We start from the raw sequence: 24,980 nt of genomic DNA on the forward strand, positions 1-24,980 counted from the left end.
CTGCTTTAAATTGTTTTTCGTATTGCGTCATAACCTGCCCTGGGACCTTAGGGTGAAGGGCGAGTAATTCAGCATCGTAATAGCCTTCTCCGTTAAGGAGACCATAACATTCTCAAGTGACTCACATTGGGAAGGTGTATCCATATTATGTCTGTGGATTTCTTTCCAGATATTTGGCTTACCGCAATTTCATGATTGATACGTATCGCTTGAACCCTCAAGAGTACTTGACTAGCACTGCCTGCAGAAGGAACTTGACTGGAGATGTTTGTGCAGTAATGCGGTAAGTCTTGCTCTGCTTGGCTGCAGGTGGAACAGGATCTTAAACTCAGCAAAGTGTTGTTGTTTTTAATCATCCCTTTCAAGCTAAAAATCCCATTGTTCAAAACTTCAGGGCTGGGGAAATATTGAGGGATGAGCACATTAATGCTTGAAAGACGAAGAACATGTACTCTATGCCCAAATACAGCCATGCATTTTCTTACCTGCTGCTTTTTCTGTCAGTTGACCTGGAGAGTATCCATGCGCAGAGTGTTTCTAAGGCAGTGTGGGAAATGGAAGGAAGAAGCTATTCTTGCTTATATCCTATGCTGCCCTTTTCTTTCTTTTTTACACGGTGCTCCAGGCACCATCCCCATCTCTGTGGTCTAGGTTAAAAAAACCCTGATAGCCTAATATAGATTCAATAGAGACTGGTTGGAAAGGTGTAGAGATCACATGATGTGATCAAGCCACTCATTCCCGGCCATGATGTCAGTTCTGAGTACTTATTGGTGTCAGTCAAGCATTTGGGAAAGAACTTCCTCAATATGTGCTGTGTTTTCTGATACTCTTTCCACAACCTCCTGTCAGCCATCTCAGAATCCAGTGACTACACATTATTACTATTATTGGCCTGCAGAAGGGTTGCATTTTATGAAATGCCAGATTTACTCTATCAAATGCTCATTCAATAATTTTGCTTTCCTCGGTTATTTTAATTTTAAATGTTTATAAAATCAAAATCAGAATTTAAACAATGCCGAAAGAGCATATAACCAGACCAATGTAATAAAGTGCAAAGCCACAAAAAATCCATTGTTTGGTAAGCCAGTCGAAAGAGCGAGAGTTAAAATTCAATTCAAACCAATTGCCTGGCACAATAACCGCTTCGTAATTTGCCTAAAGGCAAGTGAAGAGGGTTTTTCTCACCCTTCAGCAGATGGGGAGCCTGGCCTGAGGCAAGATGAGACAGCTGCATCAAGTAATGGGCTTTGGGTGCCATGGAGGGGGCAGAGGTGTGTGTGTGTGTGTGTGTACTGTCAGGGAACTGACATCAGAGTGAGAGACGGAGGCAAGGCTCCAAAACGATGCAGGAGAGGGGACCAGCAGGGGGGAAGGAATTCAGCGTAACACCAGTAGAGAAGAGAAGGAGATGGAGGATTTGGAGACAGGGCTCCAAGACCCTTCACCAGAGACTAGTGGAGAGAGCGCTGACACGCCTCTGCCTTCCCCTTACTTGCGCAGACGAGTTCCGCGCAGGGAAAGTAGGAGGAGACTTGGCGTCAAACAGCTCTTATGCTGGAAGAGGTTCAAGAAACGCCCACTGACGGATTCTGCAAGCGACTGACCGGCCACGGAGTGTGGGCTGTCAGCCAAGGCATGGTGAGCCAGGAAATCTAACCGAAATTGAAGGCAACTTACGCACAAGTAACCCCTTGCAACCACTACATGTACACACATGCATGCAGCATTCTGGGAAGTTCTGCCCAAGCCCAACTTGCAATGAGCTGAACAAGAGTAAAAGGAAAAGATGGACGTGGAGCTATTGTAAGATGCTTCAGGGCTAGCTCCCCAGTTACTGGTCTTGAAGTTACATAAGTCCTTCTATTCTGAAATGTTCCCTCTTTCTGACCCACTGCCTTTCCCATTGTGATAACTTTTCCTTCATTCAGTCTTTCGCTCTTTTAATGTCACCTCCTAGGGTACATGCCTTTTTGGAACAGTGGGGGCTTATTAATTACCAAGTGGATCCAGAGAGCCGACCCATGGCCATGGGGCCTCCTCCCACCCCACACTTTAATGTGCTTGCCGACACTCCCTCGGGACTCATGCCTCTTCACCTTCGGACACCTCAGGTAAAGATCCATTGCCATCTTGGAACGCCTTTGCCCCCTACGAATTGTAGCGAGGCCAGCTGCCTCCTTCCTGGTGTTACTCGGGAATTCTAAGCGACCCAAAAAAAAACAGTGCAGTTTTGGAAGGTTCAGTCCGCCACCTTGTTCAAAATGGTGGCCAGTGGTATCCAAACATAGAGGAAAACCTGTTGCACTTGGGGAACTTGAAATTTGGTCACAATGTCATTAAGAGGGGCCCAAACGCGTAGCAAGCAAACAGCTTTCCAAAATAGTTGATACCATCCAGACGCCGAGGGGCAAATGCTAAGAACTTTTATATAATTCTGTTTCACCCCTGATTTTTAGCGCCTTAGAGAGTTGTCCCTTTAAAACAAAACAACAAAAAACTATTTGCAAACAGCAGCAGGGATTCACGGTTGCCATGTGGTCCTGGAGCTGCAAATAGGTCATAGAAGGGATACTATAGCTGTTTTTCTTAATCTGACGGATTGTGAGAAATTCTCCTCTCGAGCATTCTTAAGTAGTGGTGATAGTGGTAAGTAGTAGTATCTACTATAAAAAGCACAATTTCAGCATTCCACTTGCACTTCCCCAGTAACATAGGCTGATTAATAGGACTGTTCTGATGCTTTCGTATCCTCCCTCCTGCTCTCATCCTTTTTACATTTCTTTACCCAGATCCCAGCTGCTCAGCAGATGTTGAATTTCCCCGAGAAAAACAAGGATAAACCTACTGACCTGCAGAACTTTGGGCTTCGTACAGACATATACTCGAAGAAAACATTGGCAAAGGCAAGGCACTAGATATTCTCTTTCCTTTCCAGACCCCTGCCTGCCCCCCTTGTGTTTAATAATAATAATAATAATAATAATAATTTGTTATTTATACCCTGCCCATCTGGCTGGGTTTCCCCAGCCACTCTGGGCAGCTTCCAACCGAATATTAAAAACAATACAGTGTCAGACATTAAGAACTTGCAGAGATTACGTCTTCTGTTTCTTGGGCAGCCCATCAGCGACTTAGTAGACAAGGCTATGTAAGGCAGCATGTCTCCGAATGCCGGTTCCTGGGGGTCATTCATGGGCTCTTGCACTCATCTCCTGCTTGTGGGGTTCCTGGATACACCTCAGTGTTGGGAGGTTCTAGTCAGACGTTCACAGAGCACATAATAATAATAATAATAATAATAATAATAATAATAATAATTATTTATCATTTCTACCCCGCCCATCTGGCTGAGTTTCCCCAGCCACTCTGGGCGGCTCCCAACCAGTGTTAAAAACAGTACAGCATTACATATTAAAATCTTCCCTGAACAGGGCTGCCTTAAGATGTCTTCTGAATGTCAGGTAATTCTTTATCTCTTTGACATCTGATGGGAGGGCGTTCCACAGGGCGGGCGCCACTACCGAGAAGGCCCTCTGTCTGGTTCCCTGTAGCCTCACTTCTCGCAATGAGGGAACCGCCAGAAGGCCCTCGGCGCTGGATCTCAGTGTCCGGGCTGAACGATGGGGGTGGAGACGCTCCTTCAGGTATACAGGACCGAGGCCGTTTAGGGCTTCCAACTATGGAATTTGCTACCAAAAGATGTAGTAATGACCACCAACTTGGACCAGTATTGGAGGCAGTATGTCTCTGAATTCCAGCAGCTGCAGAACAATGCTGTTTCACTTGAGTCCTCCTTGAGGGATCCTCATTAGGGCATCTGGTCGGCCACTGAGAAGGAGGTGCCTGGCTAGATGGGCCTTTGCCTGGTCCTGCAGGGGTGTTCTTTCAATGCAGGAATTTCCTTGTTGCCCTCTGCTTACGATAGCTCAACAGAAATACATGGCCGTCGTTAAATATTCAGACTTGTGCCCCTGTGATGTTTGTGTACCGTGCACAGAACTTCTACACAGTCAAATCTTTATAAATGCTGTATGTTTGGTTCAGAACAGCTGTTTCTCTCTCTCTCTCTCTCTCTCTCTCTCTCACACACACACACACACACACACACACACACACCTTATTGATCCTTTTTTGGGCTTTTTTAGCAACAAGAATTGACGCTAATTTTAAGGCTGGGGTGATATTTTCCTAGAATGCTAAATATTTATGAGCACCTGTAGAGAATTCTGGGAGATTTAATGGGCATTCTAAGCATTGCTTTTGACTGCCATATTTTGGAGGAGGGAAACAAGCAGATGTTGGGACAAGGCATGTTAGCCTTCCCCTGTACTGGGGCCCATTTATTTAGCTGAGCTTGTCTCAGTCACTTGAACACAGTCTTTGCTGGCATGTTGCATTTATTAAAATTTGACGCAGGTTGTGCATTCCTGTTATCTCTTAGTTGCAGAGAATTGGGATGATAGTAGGCTAATCTACTCTTGGTATTTGAATTAGCAGCCATATCCTAGTATCAGTGCAGGGTGTTGTATGAGGGCCATTTTGCCTTCTTTTCTGCTCTGCAATCCTTCCCCCCCCCCCACGAGACTATTCTCCTTTGTAGGCTGTTGCTAAAAGGAGAGCTCTTCCACTTTCCCTCACTTGTTCGAACATTGTCTTAAAGGGAAAGTGCCTTCATGCCGCACTTCTTCCATTACACAGATCCGTAACCTTAGAAATAGTTAACCCTCTATTCTGATCAGATTTCCTACTGAGCGAGTGTTGATTGCTTCGGGGATTCTTGCCTCAACTGCTGAGTCAGGCTGCCCCAAGGAGCAGCAGTCATCTTTCTCAGTAGTGGCGCCTGCCCTGTGGAACGCCCTCCCATCAGATGTCAAACAGATAAACAACTATTTGACTTTTAGAAGACATCTGAAGGCAGCCTTATATAGGGAAGTTTTTAAAGTTTGATGTTTTATTTTGTGTGTGTGTGTGTGTGTAGATTGATTGATTGATTGATTGATTGATTGATTGATTGATTGCTGGAAGCTGCCCAGAGTGGCTGATGGGTGCCATACAAATAATGAAATGATGATGATGCAGATGATGCAACTTGCAAGAGTTTATCAGGTTCTCCTTTGACATGGCATGTGCCACTAGGGCTTGTCTGTGTTTAGGGAGGCCCCTTCCAACAAGTAACACATCTGTGATGGAACAAATTGCCAATCCCACCTCTTGACAATAATAGCCATACTCACCTGTGCACTGGGTACATGAGTGAACTGTTTCCCTCCTCCTTCATACAGAGCAAAAGTGCTAGCGCTGGACGAGAATGGACAGAACAAGAGACCCTGCTGCTACTTGAGGTAAGAAATTTTGAGTGGGGGGAAATTGGGGAATTGTGATGGTGGGGATGCAGAGAAAAGGAGGCTGCTGAGTGACATTTGAAGTGGTACCTAGTTTCTGACTTACATTGAGTTAATATGTTTCTGGGTGACTTCTTGTATGGAACAAGGCTGTTGAGTAAAGAGCAGAGCCTTTTCTGCAATGGCTCCCCGTTTGTGAAATGCTAACCCCCAGGGAAGTTCGCCTGGCACCTTCATTATATATTTTTAGGCGCCAGGCAAAAACGTTCCTCTTCAACCAAGCATTTGGCTGATTAATATCCTACAGACTTTTACGTGTGCCTGTGGGAAGGGGGGGGGTTATTGTTTTGTGGTTTTGGTTTAATTATTGTGTTTTATCTTGTATTTTATTCCAAACTGCCCTGAGATCTGTTGATGAAGGGTGGTACATAAATTTAATAAAAAAATACTAATAGTATAATAATAAGCAATAAGTAAAACATGAGTCCTTGGTTGTCAGCTGTATGGCTATAGAATTGTCAATTGTCTTTTGTTGCTAAGCTGTGGATGAGTCGATGCAAGAATCATATAAAAACAGAATTGTAGATTTGGAAAGGACCCCAGGGTCATTAGTCTAACCCCCTGCAAGGCACCCATGACAGATGGCTTAAAAACCTTCCATGAAGGAGAATCTGCCACCTTCAGAGAGAGTCTGTTCCACTGTCGAACAGCTTTACCACCTGAAAGCTCTTCTGATATTTAGTTGGAATCTCCTTTCTGTAACTTGAATTCATTGGTTTGAGTCCTACCCTCTGGAGCAGTAGAAAACAAGCTTGCTCTATCATCCATGTGACAGCCCTTTAGATATTTGAAGGTAGCTGTCGTATCTCCTCTCAGTCTCCCCTTCTCCAGGCTTATACATACCCACCTCCCTAAACCATTCCTCCCTCCCTAAACCATTCCTCATAAGGCTTGGTTTCCAGATGCGATGAGGCCTTTGTAATCTTGCTGTACAGAGCCTTAGGTTGTGTCTCAAAGCTGCTTACATACATATTGGAATTTGTTTAATATTATCTATTGGCAGTTCTTCATTGCAAAGGCTGCTGAGTGATGTACAGTTTATATGAAGAAACTGTAATGAAATCTCTATATAAAACGTTAAAAGTGCAAAAGGGTAGCACTCATAAAATCCAGCAGAGCTATAAAAATGAAACCAAAACATGCTCTACAGCGGCTAGGCAGCTGAAAAAGACCCTCTTCCTTGTGGTGAAGAGGCTTCAAAAATGGCATCAGGTGAGCTGCTCTGGGGTAGGTGTTACTAATGCAAGGCACCACGATGGAAAAATTATTCTTCCTAGGCATCCACCACCTCGCTTTAGGTGATGGGAGGACCTGGAGGAGAGCCTCTGAAGAGCAAATGGTCCAGGCAGCCTCCAGTAGGAAAAGGCTATCCTCTATTGATATCCTCAGGCACAACAGGCAGTCATTGTTCCCCTCTACATGAATGAGCCTGCTTGGGCTTTTATGTTCACTTGCCCCAACCCCAACCCCCCGCCCCCCCAAATCTTCCACATGTCAGGGGAAATTAGAGGTTTCTGCTTCAGAGTTTAAACTAACCACAGTTCCCTATGTTTTGATCCTGATTTGTTCTCACCTTAATTTAAACAAAGCATGGGTTTCCCAAGGTTGGATGTCAAGATAAACGTATTATAAACATAATTTTTATAAAAGAGGATTAGAAAAATTTGTGCAGGAGAGAGCTGCTGATGGCTCTTAGCTTTAATGCCTCTACAGTTGGAGACAGCAATGCTTCTGTTTCACAGGAGACAAGAGTGTTGTCCTGCTTGGTGTGAGGTTAACATATGAGAAGAGAGTGCTGGAGGTGAAATAGTTAAACAGGTTACCCAGTCAGGTCCCAGGGGGGTGGAGTCAGTGGGACTATAAAACCAGCTCTGGGAGGGGCAAAAAGGAGGCGTTTGGGTGGTTGGTTGGAGTGGGAGTGAATTGGGATAGAGTTTGTGGGTAGGTTGAGTTAGTGTAGCGAAATAGGCTGAGTCAGGAACAGTTAGGGGCTAGGCAGACAAGTAATATCTGAGAGGTGGTTTAGTGAGTGAGAGCAGGTAACGGAAGTTATAGGTCTGGATAGGCACCCCATGAATGTAATTGTCTGATACTGCTTATGAAACCACACACTTGTTAAACTGCAATAAATAAACAAAAGTTTATGTTCCAATTTAACCCTGACTGGACTCAGTATTGTCCCAGGTATGGCCTGGGTGGTGGCAGCGAGAAATAAAGTAGTGGCGCAGGGATCAATAGACGGTGAAACGTCCGGGGACCCTGTGTGATCGCCACACTTGGGTCCTGCTTCCGGGTTTCCCATGGTCATCTAGGTCAGTGTTTCCCAACCTTTGGTTTCCAGCTGTTTTTGGACTACAATTCCCATCACCCCCGACCACTGGTCTTGCTAGCTAGTGATGATGGGAGTAGTAGTCCAAAAACAGCTGGAGACCCAAGGTTGGGAAGCACTGATCTAGGTGGCCACTGTGAGAAACTGATGGTGGCCTAGATGGGCAATTTGCCTGAGCCAACAGGCTCTTCTTATGTTTGTTGTTCTTATAGAAGCAGAAGCTTCTTACTCCTGGAGATGAAAGAAGGGAGTGGGGGGCAGAAGCTCAAAGCTCACCGTGGTTCATTCACATAGCAGGAAGCCATGGTTTTCTGTCAATGGTGAACTGAACCATAGTATTCTGTTCCTGCCCAGGCCGTCCACTCCATCATTGGGCGATGGAACAACAACAGCAGCAAAACCTTGCACACTGCCTGCCCTAGTCTGAAAATAAGAGTGTCCTGAAACTTTGCTTGGGAAGTCTCGATGCTATTTCCAGTCGATATTTTCTCCATATCACCCGCTTTTCCCTGTTGACGTTAATTGTAGCCGTGCTGTGCTTTTGTCTCGCTTTTTGAAAAGCAGAGCTTAATAGCATTTTGAGTTTGGGGGAGCAAAGCAGAGTAAGAAAAAGCATGTATCTGACTTGTATTCCCCAAGCATTTGTGGAGAAGCGTCAGACTGGGCTACTGCTAGGTCAACCGGCTTTAAGTAAAAAGGCACAGGATGAGGCACGGATAAAAAGTGAGGCAGGAAATACTGGGCAGCGAGCCGTGGTGAGCTGAGTGTTGCTCAGACCAAAGAGGCAGGGCTGAGCTGGAAGCCCTTGCAAGGGGTTGCTCTAGTCATGCGATGTTCTAGTCTGTTAGGTGTGTTTATTGGCTGTTGCGGGGTGGGGGCTCGCATTGCATGTTTGCAGCACCCACCCCCAGCAAGAGTTCACACATGCATCCTGCCTGACATCATTGTCTTGTTCTGGACCCTCTTCAGACTTCGGTGCTGGTACTCACTGATGAAACTCTTTTAGAAAAACCCCTTCTTGTGGGGCGCAAGTTCTTCTAGGCCAAGTGTGCAGTATTACGACCCTTGCAGATTTTTCATTGTTCAGCACTGAGTTTGTAGTAAACACCAGCTGTGCTGTTTCTCTGAGCAGGCCTAATTTCCCCCTGTGTTGCTCCAACACGGAGGCTTTCAAGATCTGTGCTCGCATATGTCATGGCTTAATATAAATGTGGAAGTGCTGGCTGACTTTGGTGTCTGAGCAAGCTAGAAGCCCTCTTGCCAGACGAGAGGGAAATGGTAGCCGCTGGTTTCTGACGGCGCAGGCGGCTTCCTGCTTGGCGGCAAAGCATGCCTTGTGCTTACTTGAGTAAATCAAGTTGTCTAATCGGCAAGAGCGGTCAGGTCTGGTCTTTCTCTGCCGAGCCCACGTTGGGATTGCAATAGCTCTGGCAGGCCAAGCAAATCTCCTTCGGTTTCAGGAAAGCAGCCAGGATAGACTTTCTCCTCTTGCTTAGGAAACCACCCCAGCCTTTCCTGAAGAGGAGTTTAGTGGCATAACTTGAACCTGAGTGGGGTAGGGAGGGAACACACAACCACCTGAGCAACTGAACAGTCACCATCCGGCTCATTGCCGTCTCCACATGCCACCTGTTCCCTCATGGTAAGGTAGCTAGGTAAAGCTTCCCCCTTAGTAGCAGTATGGATGTTAGAGTACTAGCAAAAGGGGGAGGCAGGTTCTGTCTTATAAATAGTGCCCTCACTGTCTCTCCCTGATTTCTTGAATACGTAGCAGGAACACTGTCAGTGTGGTGTAGTGGTTAAGAGCGGTAGACTTGTAATCTGGTGAACCGGGTTCGCTTCCCCGCTCCTCCACATACAGCTGCTGGGTGACCTTGGGCTAGTCACACTTCTCTGAAGTCTCTCAGTCCCACTCACCTCACAGAGTGTTTGTTGTGGGGAAGGAAAAGGAGAAAGTTAGCCGCTTTGAGACTTCTTTGGGTAGTGATAAAGCAGGATATCAAATCCAAACTCCTCCTCCTCCTCCTCTTCTTCGTCGTCGTCTTCTTCTTCTTCTTCATTGGATGGGGCAGCATAACAGAATTCTGCTTCCATACAGAGGTCCATTTTACATGAAAACATCTGTGGATGATGAGTTTGACACTGCATTGCTTATCAACACTGGGATGCAGTGTATAAAATAATGTCATTTAATGCACCTTACGGGTGTCTGATTGTGTAAATCAGTCGTGTTGATAAGGTTATTTGCAGCGGCAGCATATCTTTACACTTTCATTGCCGTTAATAGTGCGAATAGCCCGGAACAGCGATTTCCAGAAAGATACAGTAATGTGGTTTATTTGCAGCCCAGAGGTGTCAGTTGATCTTATACTTCCATATTTGAAAGGAGGTGACAATGATATCAGTGGCGCTTGGGTAAAACTGGACTGTTGCTATGCAAGACTGCAAGAAAGCTTCAGAGCAGCTAATCCATAGGAGGACCATCTTGTTAATTCATTTTTGACAGGGAGAGAGCCCAGCGTCTGTACTATAATTTAGCTCTCTGCTTTTTTCCTCTCACACTTTTTAACATCCAGATAAAGCAGCGAAGCGGATATCAGTTTATGTTTCAACCTCCAATAGATGAAGCACGTCCTTTATAAATTCTTAGAGTGCCTTTGAGGAAGTGCATATGTCACAAGCTTCAAAAAAATAAATATCCAAGTTGTCCCTTGCCTGCCGGCCCTGTATCTCTTTGGCGCGGAGTCGGTTTTTCCCCTCCCTGCAGGTTAATCACTGTCAGATCTCAGCAGGCAGATAAATGAAGTTGTGTTACATACATGTTAAATTCCACAGAACACAAAAGGAAACGTTATTGGCTTTCTTCAAAGCAGTAAGACAGCTGAAACAAGCGGAAATCAAGGTTGCCATGGGGGAAAACGTTTATGTGCCTGGTTAGAATTAGTGCAGCACAGAGTGGAATCCAGGTGGAGCAGATTCTTGGAAGCCCCCTACTCAGTTTGTGACCTCTCCAGCATCCTTTGCCTTTCATGCTCTCCTGGTTACTGACTAAACCCAAGAACATGTTGTATCTGTAGTTGTTAAAATAGAAAATGTGATTTGGCGCAGAAGCCAGTTCGTTCCCAGCTGCTTCTCCTAGTCCCTGACTCTTTGCATTTACAGTGTCAGTTGTTTTTTAGCTCCATTCACACATTTCTTCCTTCTTAGAGCTGCTTCACACATTGTGTAGTGTAGGTGTAAAACATAATGGCAACAAACACGCTCTCTAATGTTTGTATCCTGCGGGTGTATTAGTGAAGAAATTCTGATTGGCTGCAGCTGCTGACTAAGTGTACATTTTGCTACCACATGTTATAAAAGCATTCCCTGCCCCGGCCTTTCCAGAAGAGAACACCAAATTCCAAATGCAGCAAATAAATCTCACAGGAACTCATGCCAGTAACATACAGCACACAGATATATTCCTTATTTGTTCCTGTTGCGAATCTGGGGCGTCTTTATTATGGACTTCTAGTCCCTGGAACTTGAATTGCGTCTTGTGATAGCAGTACAAGTCTGGCTGTTTCCATGTGGAATGAGCAAGGTGACATTGGATTTTGTAGAACAGTTGACATGATGGCTGATGTAGGAAAGCTCAGGTAATCAAATTGTCAGCAGCCAATCAGAATTTCTTACACTCCATATGGGAGAGAAGACTTGGAGGTTATGTTTCTCTCCAGAGAAAGAGAACCCGTTGAAGTCCTTTTTTTTATTATTTGTACCCTCCAGTACATTTGACAGGTATGCTGCCTTTCCTTTTTTAAAAATTTGTAATCATTTTGTGCAATATTTCCATAAAAATCAAAGTGTTTGCACTACACTATCATAGCTGTCAACTTACAGATTTGAAAATAAGGGACCAGCAGCCTTGAAAATAAGGGACCTGCAGCCTCACCTGTTCCAGGCACTCCAGTCTTCCTGTCCTCCTGCAGTCTTGTCAAACTCATGCTGGTAGCTTCGAGAACACTGTCCAACCAACTTTGTAACCAGAGGTTCAACTGAATAGAATCTGAATCACATGTACCACAAGGCCTATGCAGCCTCAACTTAAGATGGCTCCCCGGCCTGGCTTTGCACTGCAAAGTTTGCAGCAGCACGTGCAACAAAATGGCGCCCAGCATTCAAAAACCCCCTCAGCTTGCATTAACTAGCCACACACAAGGCATGCAAGCTCCACCCCCCAGTCGTTCTTAGACTTCTTATTGGGTGAGCAACACAGCCAAGCAACACAGTTGGAGCCTCCCTCCTCCCTGGCTGGCAGGGAGGGAGGGAGAGGAGCTGCTTCCTTTGAAATTTAAGGGACATCATTTAAGGGACATTTAAGGGACATCCATCAATAAGGGACAGCAGCGGGAGACAGCGCTGGGATAAGGGACTGTCCCTTCAAATAAGGGACACTTGACAGCTATGCACTATTCTCCTTGGTACCCTCCCTCACCTTAAGGAACATCAGTTCACTTTCCCTTTCCCTTTTCAACATGCTCTAGATGAGATCAGTTGCATTTCAGATGGGAAATAGAAACAGGATATCTCCATCTACCAATTCTGCCCTCCTCCAGATAATTATATTAAATTCCACAACTTATTCTAGGTGCCATAGTTCCAAAATTTGGAGAAAACACAAACTGGAAGAGATAATTCGGCCACACAAAGCTTAGAAGCCAGCAAATAAAGAGAATAGTCTGAAAGCCTATGCCTTCAGGTGATGGTTTACGTCAGAGTGGAGTCATGTCAGGGTGATGTGGGGACAATTAGATGAGCCAATATGAATCAACCCAAGAGAAGGGACTACAGGAAGGAAGGACACAAAGATTATGTCAATAATAATAATCTTGGCAAGAGATGACGCTGTAGCATGGACTAGTAGATTAGAAGTAATTGTAAACCAATTTGGAGATGGGTCAAGAGAGATGGAAGGCAGAAAAGGATGCAGAGACCTGAGTTGCTCAAAGGAAGAGGGATGGGAGGTGAGAGTTGCAATGCATTTGAAAGGTGATCGGAAAGATTATAGTAGAGAAATTGGTGAAAAGGCCAGTGAGGCAACGCTGTGGGACTGGAGGTGGCCAGGGAAGGAGGAGAGAGTTTGGAGTCAGATTAGCAACAGCCACGATGACAGGTGCAAAACACCAGCACCCTGTCTACAACTTCACTAACATCCACCTACAACTTCACTAGCATCTCTCAGTATTGTGAACAACACTGAACATACCTTTTATAGGTATCTTCATGAACTTACCTAAAAAGAGAAACAAAACAAAAGACTGAGTTAAGCATTTGAAAAATCTATTGAAATCAGGCATTATAAGTTCATCTTAGACTGGGTAGTTCACAAGTTTTTGTGGCTTTGCACAAGGTTTTGTATTTTTCTCAGAAGATTGATAAAGAATGTATAATTATTTTGGTAATCACTGTGTGTATATTAGTCGCCAATGTGTTTTGAAGTACACTGGTGCCCCGCAAGACGAACGCCTCGCAAGACGGAAAACCCGCTAGACGAAAGGGTTTTCCGTTTTGGAGGCGCTTCGCAAAACAAATTTCCCTATGGGCTTGCTTCGCAAGACGAAAATGTCTTGCAAGTTCCTGCGGGTTTCCCCCCCCTTTTCCCCCCTTTTCCTAAGCCGCTAAGCCGCTTATCAGCTGATCCGCTGATAAGCCGCTTAACAGCTGATCGCTAAAAGCCGCTAAACCGCTAATAGCGCTAATCCGCTAAGCTGTCAATGGGCTTGCTTCGCAAGACGAAAAAACCGCTATACGAAGAGCCTCACGGAACGGATTAATTTCGTCGTGCGAGGCACCACTGTAGCAACTCTCAGATCCAAAGCTGAAATGCTAGCCGGATGTAGGCCTTACTTTGCTGAATTTTGTTTCTGTGGTCAGGGAAATATATGGGTGGGGAACCTGAATGGAAGACACCATACCAATCATGCAGCAAAAGTTTTAGGCATGTTTCTGAGGTCAGAGGATCTAAATGACAGTGCTTGGCTACCTTCTCTTCATGTTTCAGAGTCAATGTTGTGGAAGGAAGGGGTGGTAAAAGATCCCCAAGAGTGGCTGCTACTTGGACATTTTTTGCCACTAGGATTGTTCAGAAATAGCAGTGATGGCCCAGCGGTACCAAAGACTGGAGGATGGTACTTCAGGGCAAGCTTACACCATAAATGCTTGTCTCCAGTGGTCTGGCCTTTCTCTGACTGCTTGCTATACTGAAAGAAGGTTCCCATGTATCTCATACAATAGAAGGATCCTGCTGTCAAACAAGTTGCAGAATGTATGTTGTTTTGGTCCACTGTAATCACTTTTGACACTTGCTTTGCTGGTCTGGTAACTCACCTTTTCTGAAATAAGCATTCTCAGAATTTCTCAGCTCTTCATATTTGGGTTTTTTTTTTACACACATTTGCTATTTACCTTCATTGAAAGACATTCACAAAAATCTATCAAAATATTTCTTTTAAAGAGTCGTCACATGTAGCCAAACCTCCCCACAGCTTACTAACACCTGCTTCTAATCTCAACAGGACCACAAATTGTTTATATTATCTGAACAAATGTTTAGTTCCTGCTGTTCTCATGGTATACCAAATTTGTGAACCAACTACTTTTGCATTGCGTCTCTTTAAAAGTTGATTCCCCCCCCCTTTGTTTTTTAAGGCGTTGGAGATGTACAAAGATGACTGGAATAAAGTTTCTGAGCATGTCGGAAGCCGCACTCAGGACGAGTGCATCCTCCATTTCCTGAGGCTTCCCATTGAGGATCCTTACTTGGAAAACTCTGATGCCTCGCTGGGCCCTTTGGCTTACCAGCCTGTGCCTTTCAGCCAGTCTGGAAACCCTGTGATGAGCACCGTGGCTTTTCTGGCATCTGTCGTGGATCCCCGGGTGGCGTCTGCTGCAGCTAAAGCAGCTTTAGGTATGGATCACCTTCCCTCCCCACCCCCTTTCCAGTTCAATCTTGTCTGAGAAGGTCTTAATTTCATGCTTGGTGCTGTCTTAGCCTTAAAGAAAATCCTCCACCGTCTCCTTGGTTGATCTGTCGTAAATTCACCAAAACTACTTAAGGACTGCCTGGAAAGATGCTGGTATTTAGAAGGGTGGGTTGTTGTTGTTGTTGTTGTTTTTTGGGGGGGGACATTCTGCACACAGGCTGGCAAACCTGCCCAGAGAAGCAAATTGAAGCCTGCTTTCATCTTTTCTGCAGTCTGCTGCCTGCTGTCACTTACCTTTAATTGGTTAATGTTAGTAAAGCACCGCCTAAGCCAAGTGGTACCTAAAAGCCAAGCATTAATTTGTCGTTTGTGTAGCTCAACGCATAACTTCAAAAGGGCCTTGCTAACCTATTACGAATGCTTCAGGTTCTGCTGTCTGCTCCCATCCTTGATTTCATCTTCCTGAGATGCTGTCCAAGATGCTCTCAAGATTTCTGAACAAAACAGCCCTTGTATTCTTAATTGCCGCACAATGGCAATATGTGCATTAGAGTTTCGTGTGTGAGAGTAATGCGTTTTTAAAATAACTTGGAAATTGCCTTATCCATTCTGCAGGCAGCTTCCCCAAAAGGCTTCTCTGCATGTCATCTTCCCTGATCAGTCAATTCAAAGTGCTGGTGCTAAAATTACCTTCCTTTTTATGTCTCTTTTTCATGGCTCCTCTCTCAAGGCTGGTGCTGCTTTGTGCTTTGAGCTTTTTGGCCATTAATTTTGGGGTCCTCTTGTCTGCCTTGCCCGAGTCTCTTGCCACATCTCCCTTTGTTCTGCTATTCATTGGCCTATCCTGCTGTCAGCTCCCTTTGTCCCCTTCTCCCACTCCGCTCTTGGCTTTGTGACTCATAGTTCCCTTGCTAAATGTCCAATAAACAGGAGTAACTACAATAGTGTAAAATGTGCAATCAGATCATCCAGCAGGATCATCTTAAAGCAGCCTTTCTCAAACTGTGGGTCCCCAGGTGTTGTTGAACTACAACTCCCATCACCCCTAGCTAGCAAGGCCAGAGCTCAGGGATGATGGGAGTTGTAGTCCAACAACACCTGGGGACCCACAGGTTGAGAACCGCTGTCTTAAAGAGTTACCTGTTCTATTGGTACATGACTCTGAAAACCCTCCCACCTAAAAAGTTTCCTGCTTGGCAGGGGGTTGGACTCAATGGCCCTTGTGGTCTCTTCCAACTCTATGATTCTATGAAAAACAAACTTCTAAGCTTTGTTGTTTTTACTTTTTTTACAGAGGAATTTTCCAGGGTCCGAGAGGAAGTCCCACTGGAACTGGTTGAGGCCCATGTCAAGAAGGTGCAGGAGGCAGCCAGAGTCTCTGGAAAAGTGGATCCCACTTACGGACTAGAGAGCAGCTGCATTGCCGGAACGGCTCCAGATGAGCCAGAGAAACTTGGTATGTCCTTAGGGGTTGCCGTCTGGTGCTCCTGTCCATCGTGCTTGTCTCTGATTTGTGTTTAGGTCAAGTATATACACAAAGTATCAAATGTGGTGACAGTAATAATAATACAACAAAACAACAACACCACAAACTGGCTTATAAGTATAAAACCAAATTTACTAGAATAATAGCTAGAATAGAGATAGACTTGTAACCATTCAAACAGTAAACATACTAACAGCAAGGATAGCACACTGGAGAATATGAAAAAGCTTTTCAAGGCTGTTTTTCAAAGATTGAACTGGATGAGATGTTCTTCAAGAGGTCTTGAGTTGGAAACACAAAGTCATATGCATGGATCAATCACGGGAAGGCAAATCAAAGCCACCACCCTGGTGAGAATAACCTCTCAACTGAGGATAATTCTCAATTCCACTTTTCTCATCCAGTTCAATGTTTGAAAAACAGAGTTGAAAAACTTTGTCATATTCTCCAGTATGCTACCCTTGCCATTGTGGCGGCACGGGGTTGCTGTTCTGTAATTGGACTTAACGCTACTTGTTGAATGGTTCATTTATCCAGTCTGTATAACATTTACTGCACATGTAACTTGTTAAGATAGAGTTGTACATTTATCCACTCCATGTTTACAGTATCTCTAGGCTTTTGTCTTGCACACGGCACCTTAGCATGTTTGTTGTTTGAATGGTTACAAGTCTATATTCTAGTTATTATTCTAGTAAATTTAGTTTTATACTTATAAGCCAGTTTGTGGTGTTTTATTGTGTTTATGTCAACCAAAGGCAATCATAACTAAAGGAAAAGGTATAGTAGAACACGACTTGCTTTACTTTGGGGTGGGGGGGGAGCAGGCAGAATTAGAGATTGGGTTGTTCACATAAGCCACCATATTTTTGGTCATTGAGCGATGAAGAAAACCAATATGTAATTGTGATTCTGAGAGTCACATGACAGCTCGTACTCTGTAATCATTATTGCCTGCATCGTTCATGAACTCAAGAAAAATGAAATGTTTGATCTTGATGGGGGAGTTGGGATTATGCCTGATACAATGGTTGAGAATCTGTGGGGTGTCAAAAGTGTGTCAAAAGTGCTTTGGACTGCCTTATTTATTTCCCAGAAAGTCATTTACAATATGAGACGTTTGGTTTTATGCTCGGAGATTGAACATTATTCTCCCCATTTGGAATAATGATCGAAATGCCACACCAGCATAGACCAGTATGTGGCAGGCGCAAGTTCAGGAAACAGTAAATTAGGGGTCATCTTGATAATTCCTACATTTAAGCAGATTGTACAACACAATGGAAAGCAGTCCTTGAGTGAGAGATATTGCTTCTGGTGTGAGACTTGAGAGTAATTAGGGCATGGTTCCTTCCATTTTCTGCATACACAATAAAGCAGAATTTTACAGCTTTGTCAAAATATAATTACTGAGCACCATGGTGAATACATCCTTTGATTCAGCCTCCTGCTAAGACCAAAATGCCACAGTGCTTAGTCTGCAGCATGCTGTTACGTTTGTAGGTTACGTTACCTACTTTAACGTTTCTGCAGTCAGTGCAAGTCAAGGTACAGAGGAGAACGCAGTTCGGCTGACGGACATTCAGTTACTCCTGAACCATAGTGTCTCACCAATTTTGTCTATTGAAACTAATTTTCCTAGACTCCTGCTCTTCTCTTCCTCCTATACCCATCAACCTTCAGCATCCACACAGTTTACAGTAATCTTCCTTCCCACAATTACATGCGATAATAGCAACAGTACCACACATTGCCCCAGTCTCTGAGAACAGGGAATTTCAGTCAAGCTGCAGTAATGTCAAGCATTGACACTTGAACTCGAATCTCAAGGCTCCACACCCTTGTGAACATCTCAGTAACTGTCCTTATGCTTTGTTTCCCTTCTGTGTCCTTTCCATGTGCCTTATAGGTTTCAGGTAAACACCTGAGGTTGTGATTAGCTTCATGGCTGCCTAGCTAATACTCTGCTCCAATAGATCTGGAACTTCCTCTCAGAGAACCAGACCAGGGCGAGGTTTTGATTTTTCCTGGCTGTGCTGAGTTCTGTGCTTTTAAGTGGAGATGATGATAATATTATTATTAATAATAATAATAATAATAATAATAATAATAATTTATGCTTGTACCCAGCACATATGACTGGGTTGCCCCAGCCACTCTGGGCAGCTTCCAAAAAAACACAAAAGAGCACACAATACAGCAGACATTAAAAGCTTCTCGATACAAGGCTGCCTTCAGATGTCTATGGAAGGTTGTATAATTGGTTATCTCTTACAGGCGGCCATTCTCCAACACATCAGGGGCAACTATGAATATGGCAGGGCGAGTGTCCTCAACCCCACTGTTTTCTCCACATGATTAACATCAGATGGAGGAACAAGCGCCTGAATAGGGCTCTTTAGTATTGAACGCTGAATATTTATTTTTTGAAATACCGTATTTTTCGCCCCATAGGACGCACTTTTTCCCCTCTAAAAATGAAGGGGAAATGTGTGTGCGTCCAATGGGGCGAATGCAGGCTTTCGCTGAAGCCTGGAGAGCGAGAGGCATCGGTGCGCACCGACCCCTCTCACTCTCCAGGCTTCAGGAAGCTATCCGCAAGCCTTGCAAGCCCGGCGGAAGTTCCCGCGGGCTCACAAGGCTTGCGGACAGCAGCCTGCAGCACCGGCGAGTGTCCGCAAGCCTCGCGCGCCCGGCGGGAGGTCCCACCGAGCGCGCGAGGCTTGGGGCGGCAGCCTGTCGCCCGAAGCATGGGGAGCCCTCCGGAGGGCTCCCCGTGCTTCGGGCGAGTGTCCGCAAGCCTTGCGCGCCCAGCCCTCCGGAGGGTGCCCCGTGCTTTGGGCAGGTGTGCGTAAGGCTTGGGGTGGCTGGGGGGGGGAATAATTTTTTTTTATTCATTCCCCCCCCAAAAAAAAAACCAACCGAGGTGCGTCCTATGGGCCGGTGCGTCCTATAGGATGAAAAATACGGTATTTAGAGACCCCGCTTCCATTAAAAATACAGTAAATGGGTGTACAGCATGCAAAATTACAGCAAGGACAGCAGAGACATAAGTAAGAAGCCACGTGTTTTCCCTTTCGCTCGCTAGCGGCAGATAATAGAATTTGAAGCCTTTCCTTGGCCCAGAGAATAAAACGTGAGATGCAGATTATTTCTGAATGAGAGAAATGAACTGGATTTTTGCAGTTAATGTTAGCCAGTTAATGTGATTTGTATTGATCTGTGACTAATGGAATAAATTAGGGCAGGAGCAGATGGCTCTCTGTGGGGGAGTGGCTTGGCAAAATTGAATTGGGTCACTCGACGGGCTGCAGTGCCTTCTCTGAAACAGCTTTTCACCAGAGGGTGCAAGGCGAAGAAGCCCTCCGCCAAGCCTGCGCTTTTTTTTTGCGGGGGGTGGGGTGGGGTTTACAAATGTGCAACAGCAAAGTTGCATGGTATATGCCTGCCGAAAATCGTGCTTATATATTTGGGCAGCTAAAACCAGAAGGGTTGGATTTAAAACATTATTGCTAAATAAAACGCTTCCTTGGGGGAGGGTGATCCCTCAGTAGTAATTACTGTAGCTGAGCCGTAAAACTGCAGCATGAGCAACTGCGTTGGCAGTGTTAGCTAGTCGTCCCAGCGCCCATCCCTGAATCATTTAGCAGAGCCATGATGGGCAGCGTAGACCGCAGGTCACACCACACATTTACATGTACCAAGTGAGTATGTAATGCACACCCACAGCAAATGTGCAGGTAGCTGAGAAAATGCCACTGCATAAGGCATGAAGAAACCCTAAGGTTAAGCGAAATATTTTGTCATTTCCCATGTCTTCGTGTTGAAAGAGTCGAGAAATCCTCACTCGCATCGTTCACTGGTTCTTAGGACTTACTGGAGGCTTCAAATGCAGCATCTCAGGGTTGCACGCTGCTGCTGCTGCTGCTGCTGCCGCCACCCTGGAAAAATGCCCTGGGAAGGTTGCAAACTTCCCAAGTCTCGGGAGCATACCCCGGTGGCCCACTCTGGCTGTAAATCTTCTTCAGTACAGAATAGCTGGTAATAAGCGACCCTTCTCTCCTGAAAAGAGCACACCAGTCTTCTGGTATATCATAGCAGAAGAAAGACTCAATCATCTACAGTCATACCTCATGTTACGTTTGCTTCAGGTTGAGCATCTTAAGGGTGCGTCCCGTGGCAACCCGGAAGTACCGGAAAGGGTTACTTCCGGGTTTCGCCGCTCGCGCATGTGCAGACACGCAAAATGACGTCACACACATGTGCAGAAGCGGCGAATTGCGACCCACGCAGACGCTGTTTGCAACCAGAGGTACCACTGTATTCTTATGATAAACATGGCTGTGCACATTGGCCTTTCCAACCATTTTTTGAAATTGATTTTTTTTAATGAGCCTTTTCAGGATTGGTTTTGTCTCTTCTTCACTCCCTCTGTTTTATTTAATGCATGTGCCCATGCAGAGCCACAAAATCTTTTATTTTCTTCCTTTCCTTGCAGCTTAGCTTGTTCTGTCCTGGAAGACTAGACGCTAATCCATTTTTTCCCCGGATGCAGAGCTCCCAGTGGCTGTTCAATATCTGAGGCTTTCAATGAGCTTCCAGCTTTCTATTAGGAAGGGATATGAATAGCCTGCAAATTTGTTTCCATGGAGCATGTCAGGCACGAGCTGCCGTGGATGCAGCTCTACATCTGCTCAGATCGGATGTTTTCCGTTGCTGAAAACCTCACTTCAGGGCCTCTCCTGTGCACACATCCTCCCAAGTTGTCCAAGGCAGCCTATGTGGGGGTTTGCGGTTTTTTATTTGCGCGGCAACTCTGTTCGGGTAAGTAGAATATTTGGAGCCAGCTTCACTGCCAAGCAACCCTAGGCAGTGGCCTTGGGGTGGTCCTTTTGCAGCAGGCATCTCTCCTGCTGTGAAGGCAGCTAGAGGGTTGAATCCTAGAATCTTAAGAGTTGGAAGGGACTCAGTGGTCATCTAGTCCAACCCCCTGCAAAGCTCCTCTTCCTTCGTGCATGTTGTCATGTTTTCACTTGCATGCCACTTTCCCATGGCAGGTGCATTCTCAAAGTGGCTCACAACATGCAGAGTACAGTGGTGCCTCGCAAGACGAAATTAATCCGTTCCGTGAGTCTCTTCGTCTTGCGGTTTTTTCGTCTTGCAAAGCATGGCTATTAGCGGATTAGCGCTATTAGCGGTTTAGCGGCTTAGAAAAAGGGGGGGAAGGGGAAAAACTCGCAAGAACTCGCAAGACGTTTTGTCTTGCGAAGCAAGCCCATAGGGAAATTTGTCTTGCGAAGCACCTCAAAAGACGGAAAACTCTTTCGTCTAGCGAGTTTTTTGTCTTGCGATGCATTCGTCTTGCGGGGCACCACTGTAAATGAAAACCACATTTCACGATAATGCAAACAGAGCACAATTTAAGCAAAACAGTCGCACTAATGTAAATAGGGCGGACAAAGACCTCGTTAGTAAACACTGAAACAATGCCGAACAATAAAATAGGGAACATCCAAATAGCAAAAAAGCAACAACCCCACCTTCCCTCAGGTAGGGGATGGGGCAAGGCTGTCCCTGATGGACAGGCAATGTGCTTCTGCAGCTGAGGAAGGCCGGCGATGGGTGGATCCGTAGGGAATTGGCTAATGATGACAAGGTACTTTTGTTTTTAACCTTCAGGGCTAAAGCGGAATTGTGTGATCTTTATCCAGAAGGCAGGGAGTGCTTTGAGACGGATGAGAGTTTAGCGGAGAGTCAGTCAGCACCGAGAGAGCCTCAGGAAGGGATTTGCAGAAAAGCACAGCACTCAAAAGTTGAGAGTGAATTGCCTCGGCAAACAGGAGATGTATTTGATCAGAGTGTCGTCGCGGTCCAGTGTGGGTTGTCCTGTCTTGGCATGTGGTTTTGTGCAAGAGGATTTAGTAGCCACTGAGTGAGTGAGCAGTTGCCACCTGGGGAAGACGGAAAGCAAGCTGCAGTCGCTTGCTGAGGAGTGCCAGCTGGCTGGAGCAACTGTGGAAATAAGGATATAAAGGGAGACTTTTTAAGAACTTGAAAAGACACAGAGGCCCCAGTGGAATGGCTGGGGACCCCGGGGGTGGGGGGGGCAAGTTTTCACAGGCGCTTCGTATTCTGTTACAAGCATAATATGAAACCTCCTTATGAACACAGTGGGACAAGCAAAGGGAAGCTTTGCTAAAATACCCACTAACAAGTCTTTGCCTTGAGACGCTCTTCTAATTGATCGCTGTGAGAGTTTTATATATCTAATTAACTTGTTTTACAGGCTGTGTGGAGGTGTTGAGTGGCAATTACTTAGGACTGTTTACCCTGTGCCAAGACATTCAATCCTGGGCCCATAAATTATGGCAATTAAGAAAATGTGCATAATCGCACTTAATTTGCTTAATCTATTCTCATTGCCAGAGTTTGGGTTTCTGCATCCAACAGAAGCCGGAACCCGATGCTTCGGAAGAATAATTACGGGTCCCTGTAGCTTACCCCAGGCTTCCAGGAATCGGATGTTTAGGAACACATGTTTTAGGAACTCTTGCAAGATCGTATCACCGTGTTCCACACGTTATTTCCGTGCCTAAATGATAATTGGAGCAATCCGCCAGAAATGTCAGCACCCATGCTTGCCATTGAGCCTGAGGAGCTTGTGGAGAATTAACCCACCGCAGGGAAGAGTTAATTTTCAGAGAGCCACATACCTGCGAGTGGCTGGCTTCTGAGAGCAGGATCTGTGTCACAGCATCTCTCTAGAGTAGGGATGGGCAATCCTTTTCCTGTTTGGGGTCAGAGCCAGAGGTGAAAGTGTTCTGGATTAGGTAACCTGGAATAAAGGCTTTGCTGCTTCTGTTTCCATTGTGTCTGCCTTAGATTAGATTTCCCACTTTTCTGCAGATCTGCTCAGAAAGTAAGCCCCTCTAGATTTGATGGTCGTTACTCTCAAATGGAGGTTTTTTTAAAAAAAATTCAGTGGACCAATCAATCTGCTCTTCTGGAAAGCAAGTGAAAGTAATCTCTATACAGTGGTACCTCGGGTTAAGTACTTAATTCATTCCGGAGGTCCGTTCTTAACCTGGAACTGCTCTTAACCTGAAGCACCACTTTAGCTAATGGGGCCTCCTGCTGCTGCCGCGCCGCCGGAGCACGATTTCTATTCTCATCCTGAAGCAAAGTTCTTAATCCGAGGTACTATTTCTGGGTTAGCGGAGTCTGTATCCTGAAGTGTATGTAACCTGAAGCGTATGTAACCCGAGGTACCACTGTACAAATATATGCATATGCAGCACAGGCTTGCCAGTGTATTCTCAGACCAGTGGCGGGCAGAGGAGCATTGATTCCTGGGACGGGATGACTCGTAATGCTGATCTGATTTGAAGGTTTGATTACCCATGGCCAGCAGGGATTGAGCTGCGATCGCCTTGTTCGGTGTGATGATGCTTTGTGAAAGTGCTCTGAAAAACAAAACAAGAGACTTCCATTAGTCCTATGACGGGTTATCAATAACTGTTCCTGCTGCCACACGGTCAGCTTTGTATTAAGTGTTAATTATTTTGCCTTACAGATGGAGCTGAAGAAGAGAAAATGGAGACAGAGACAGATGGACCACAGGCAGAAAAAGTTAAGGTCTGGCTGCTTCAAATGCCATTTTTAAAAAATTGTGCAGTGCTTCAAGCATTTCATGAGTATGAATTATTACTATTAATAATAATACAGAAGCCTCTGAATGAAAATAAAGTCCCATCTTCACAAGCTCAGAGTTTGTTTTCACCTATTTTAAGAAAACATCTTGTTTTTTACCTAAATTAAAATTATGTATTTATTAATTTATGTCCTGCTTAATGCAAAAATTGGCTTCTATTTTTATTTGTTTCATAAAGTTTATACATCAGTTCATTGTTGTTGTTTTTTAAAAAAACTCTAAACGGTTTTCCGGTATAAAAACCAATTGCACAAGCATTAAAATATAAACATATGTAATCCCTTTAAAACATATTGCTAACTTAAAGCAGGAGTCTTGAGTAGGAAGATCTGAGGAATGCCAAAGTAAACACAGGATTCTTTTGTTTACATCTGCTACAGAGCTGACAGGTGCCTATGCATATTGAGCTAAATCAGCCTACATCAACCTGGTGCCGTGCAGATGTTTTGGACTACAGCTCCCATCAGTCCCAGTCAGCCTACACTCTAGTTGGGACTGATGGAAATTATAGTACAAAACGTCTGGGGAGCACCAGGTTGGCGAAGGCTGGGTTAAACCATGCTAAAGCAGTCAATGAAATCCACCAGTTTGGACTTCCAGCACGGGATTTATTTCATTGGATGTTGTTTTTCCCACTATTCTCTTTTGTTGTTAGAAGGGAATATTTGGAGTTAGTTTTAGGTCCAGTATGCTGTGGGTTAAACCACAGAGCCTAGGGCTTGCCGATCAGAAGGTCGCGGTTCGAATCCCTGCGACGGGGTGAGCTCCCATTGCTCGGTCCCTGCTCCTGCCCACCTAGCAGTTTGAAAGTGCGTCAAAGTGCAAGTAGATAAATAGGTACCACTCCAGCGGGAAGGTAAACGGCGTTTCCGTGCGCTGCTCTGGTTCGCCAGAAACAACTTAGTCATGCTGGCCACATGACCCGGAAGCTGTACGCCTGCTCCCTCGGTCAATAAAGCGAGATGAGCGCCGCAACCCCAGAGTCATCCACGACTGGACCTAATGGTCAGGTGTCCCTTGACCTTTTAACACATAGAGAGACTGAAGCCAAGAGTATTCACTGAAGACTCTTAAGCTGGCT

At 45.2% G+C, this 24,980-nt stretch overlaps 1 protein-coding gene across 2 annotated transcripts in view; it reads left to right on the forward strand.

Moving 5' to 3' along the window:
- The window catches only part of SMARCC1 (SWI/SNF related BAF chromatin remodeling complex subunit C1), a 111,235-nt gene that overhangs the window by 52,342 nt on the left and 33,913 nt on the right, over positions 1–24,980 (forward strand). For both annotated transcript variants that reach the window (XM_079996411.1, XM_079996410.1), the window contains exons 16-22: positions 170–283; positions 1,964–2,117; positions 2,796–2,909; positions 5,289–5,348; positions 14,428–14,686; positions 15,997–16,158; positions 23,762–23,823. In XM_079996411.1, coding sequence (XP_079852537.1) covers positions 170–283; positions 1,964–2,117; positions 2,796–2,909; positions 5,289–5,348; positions 14,428–14,686; positions 15,997–16,158; positions 23,762–23,823 — 925 coding nt within the window. The remainder of the gene's footprint in view (positions 1–169; positions 284–1,963; positions 2,118–2,795; positions 2,910–5,288; positions 5,349–14,427; positions 14,687–15,996; positions 16,159–23,761; positions 23,824–24,980) is intronic.

This window comes from Podarcis cretensis (genome assembly GCF_951804945.1).
Source record: "Podarcis cretensis genome assembly, chromosome: 12".
NCBI lineage: Eukaryota > Metazoa > Chordata > Lepidosauria > Squamata > Lacertidae > Podarcis > Podarcis cretensis.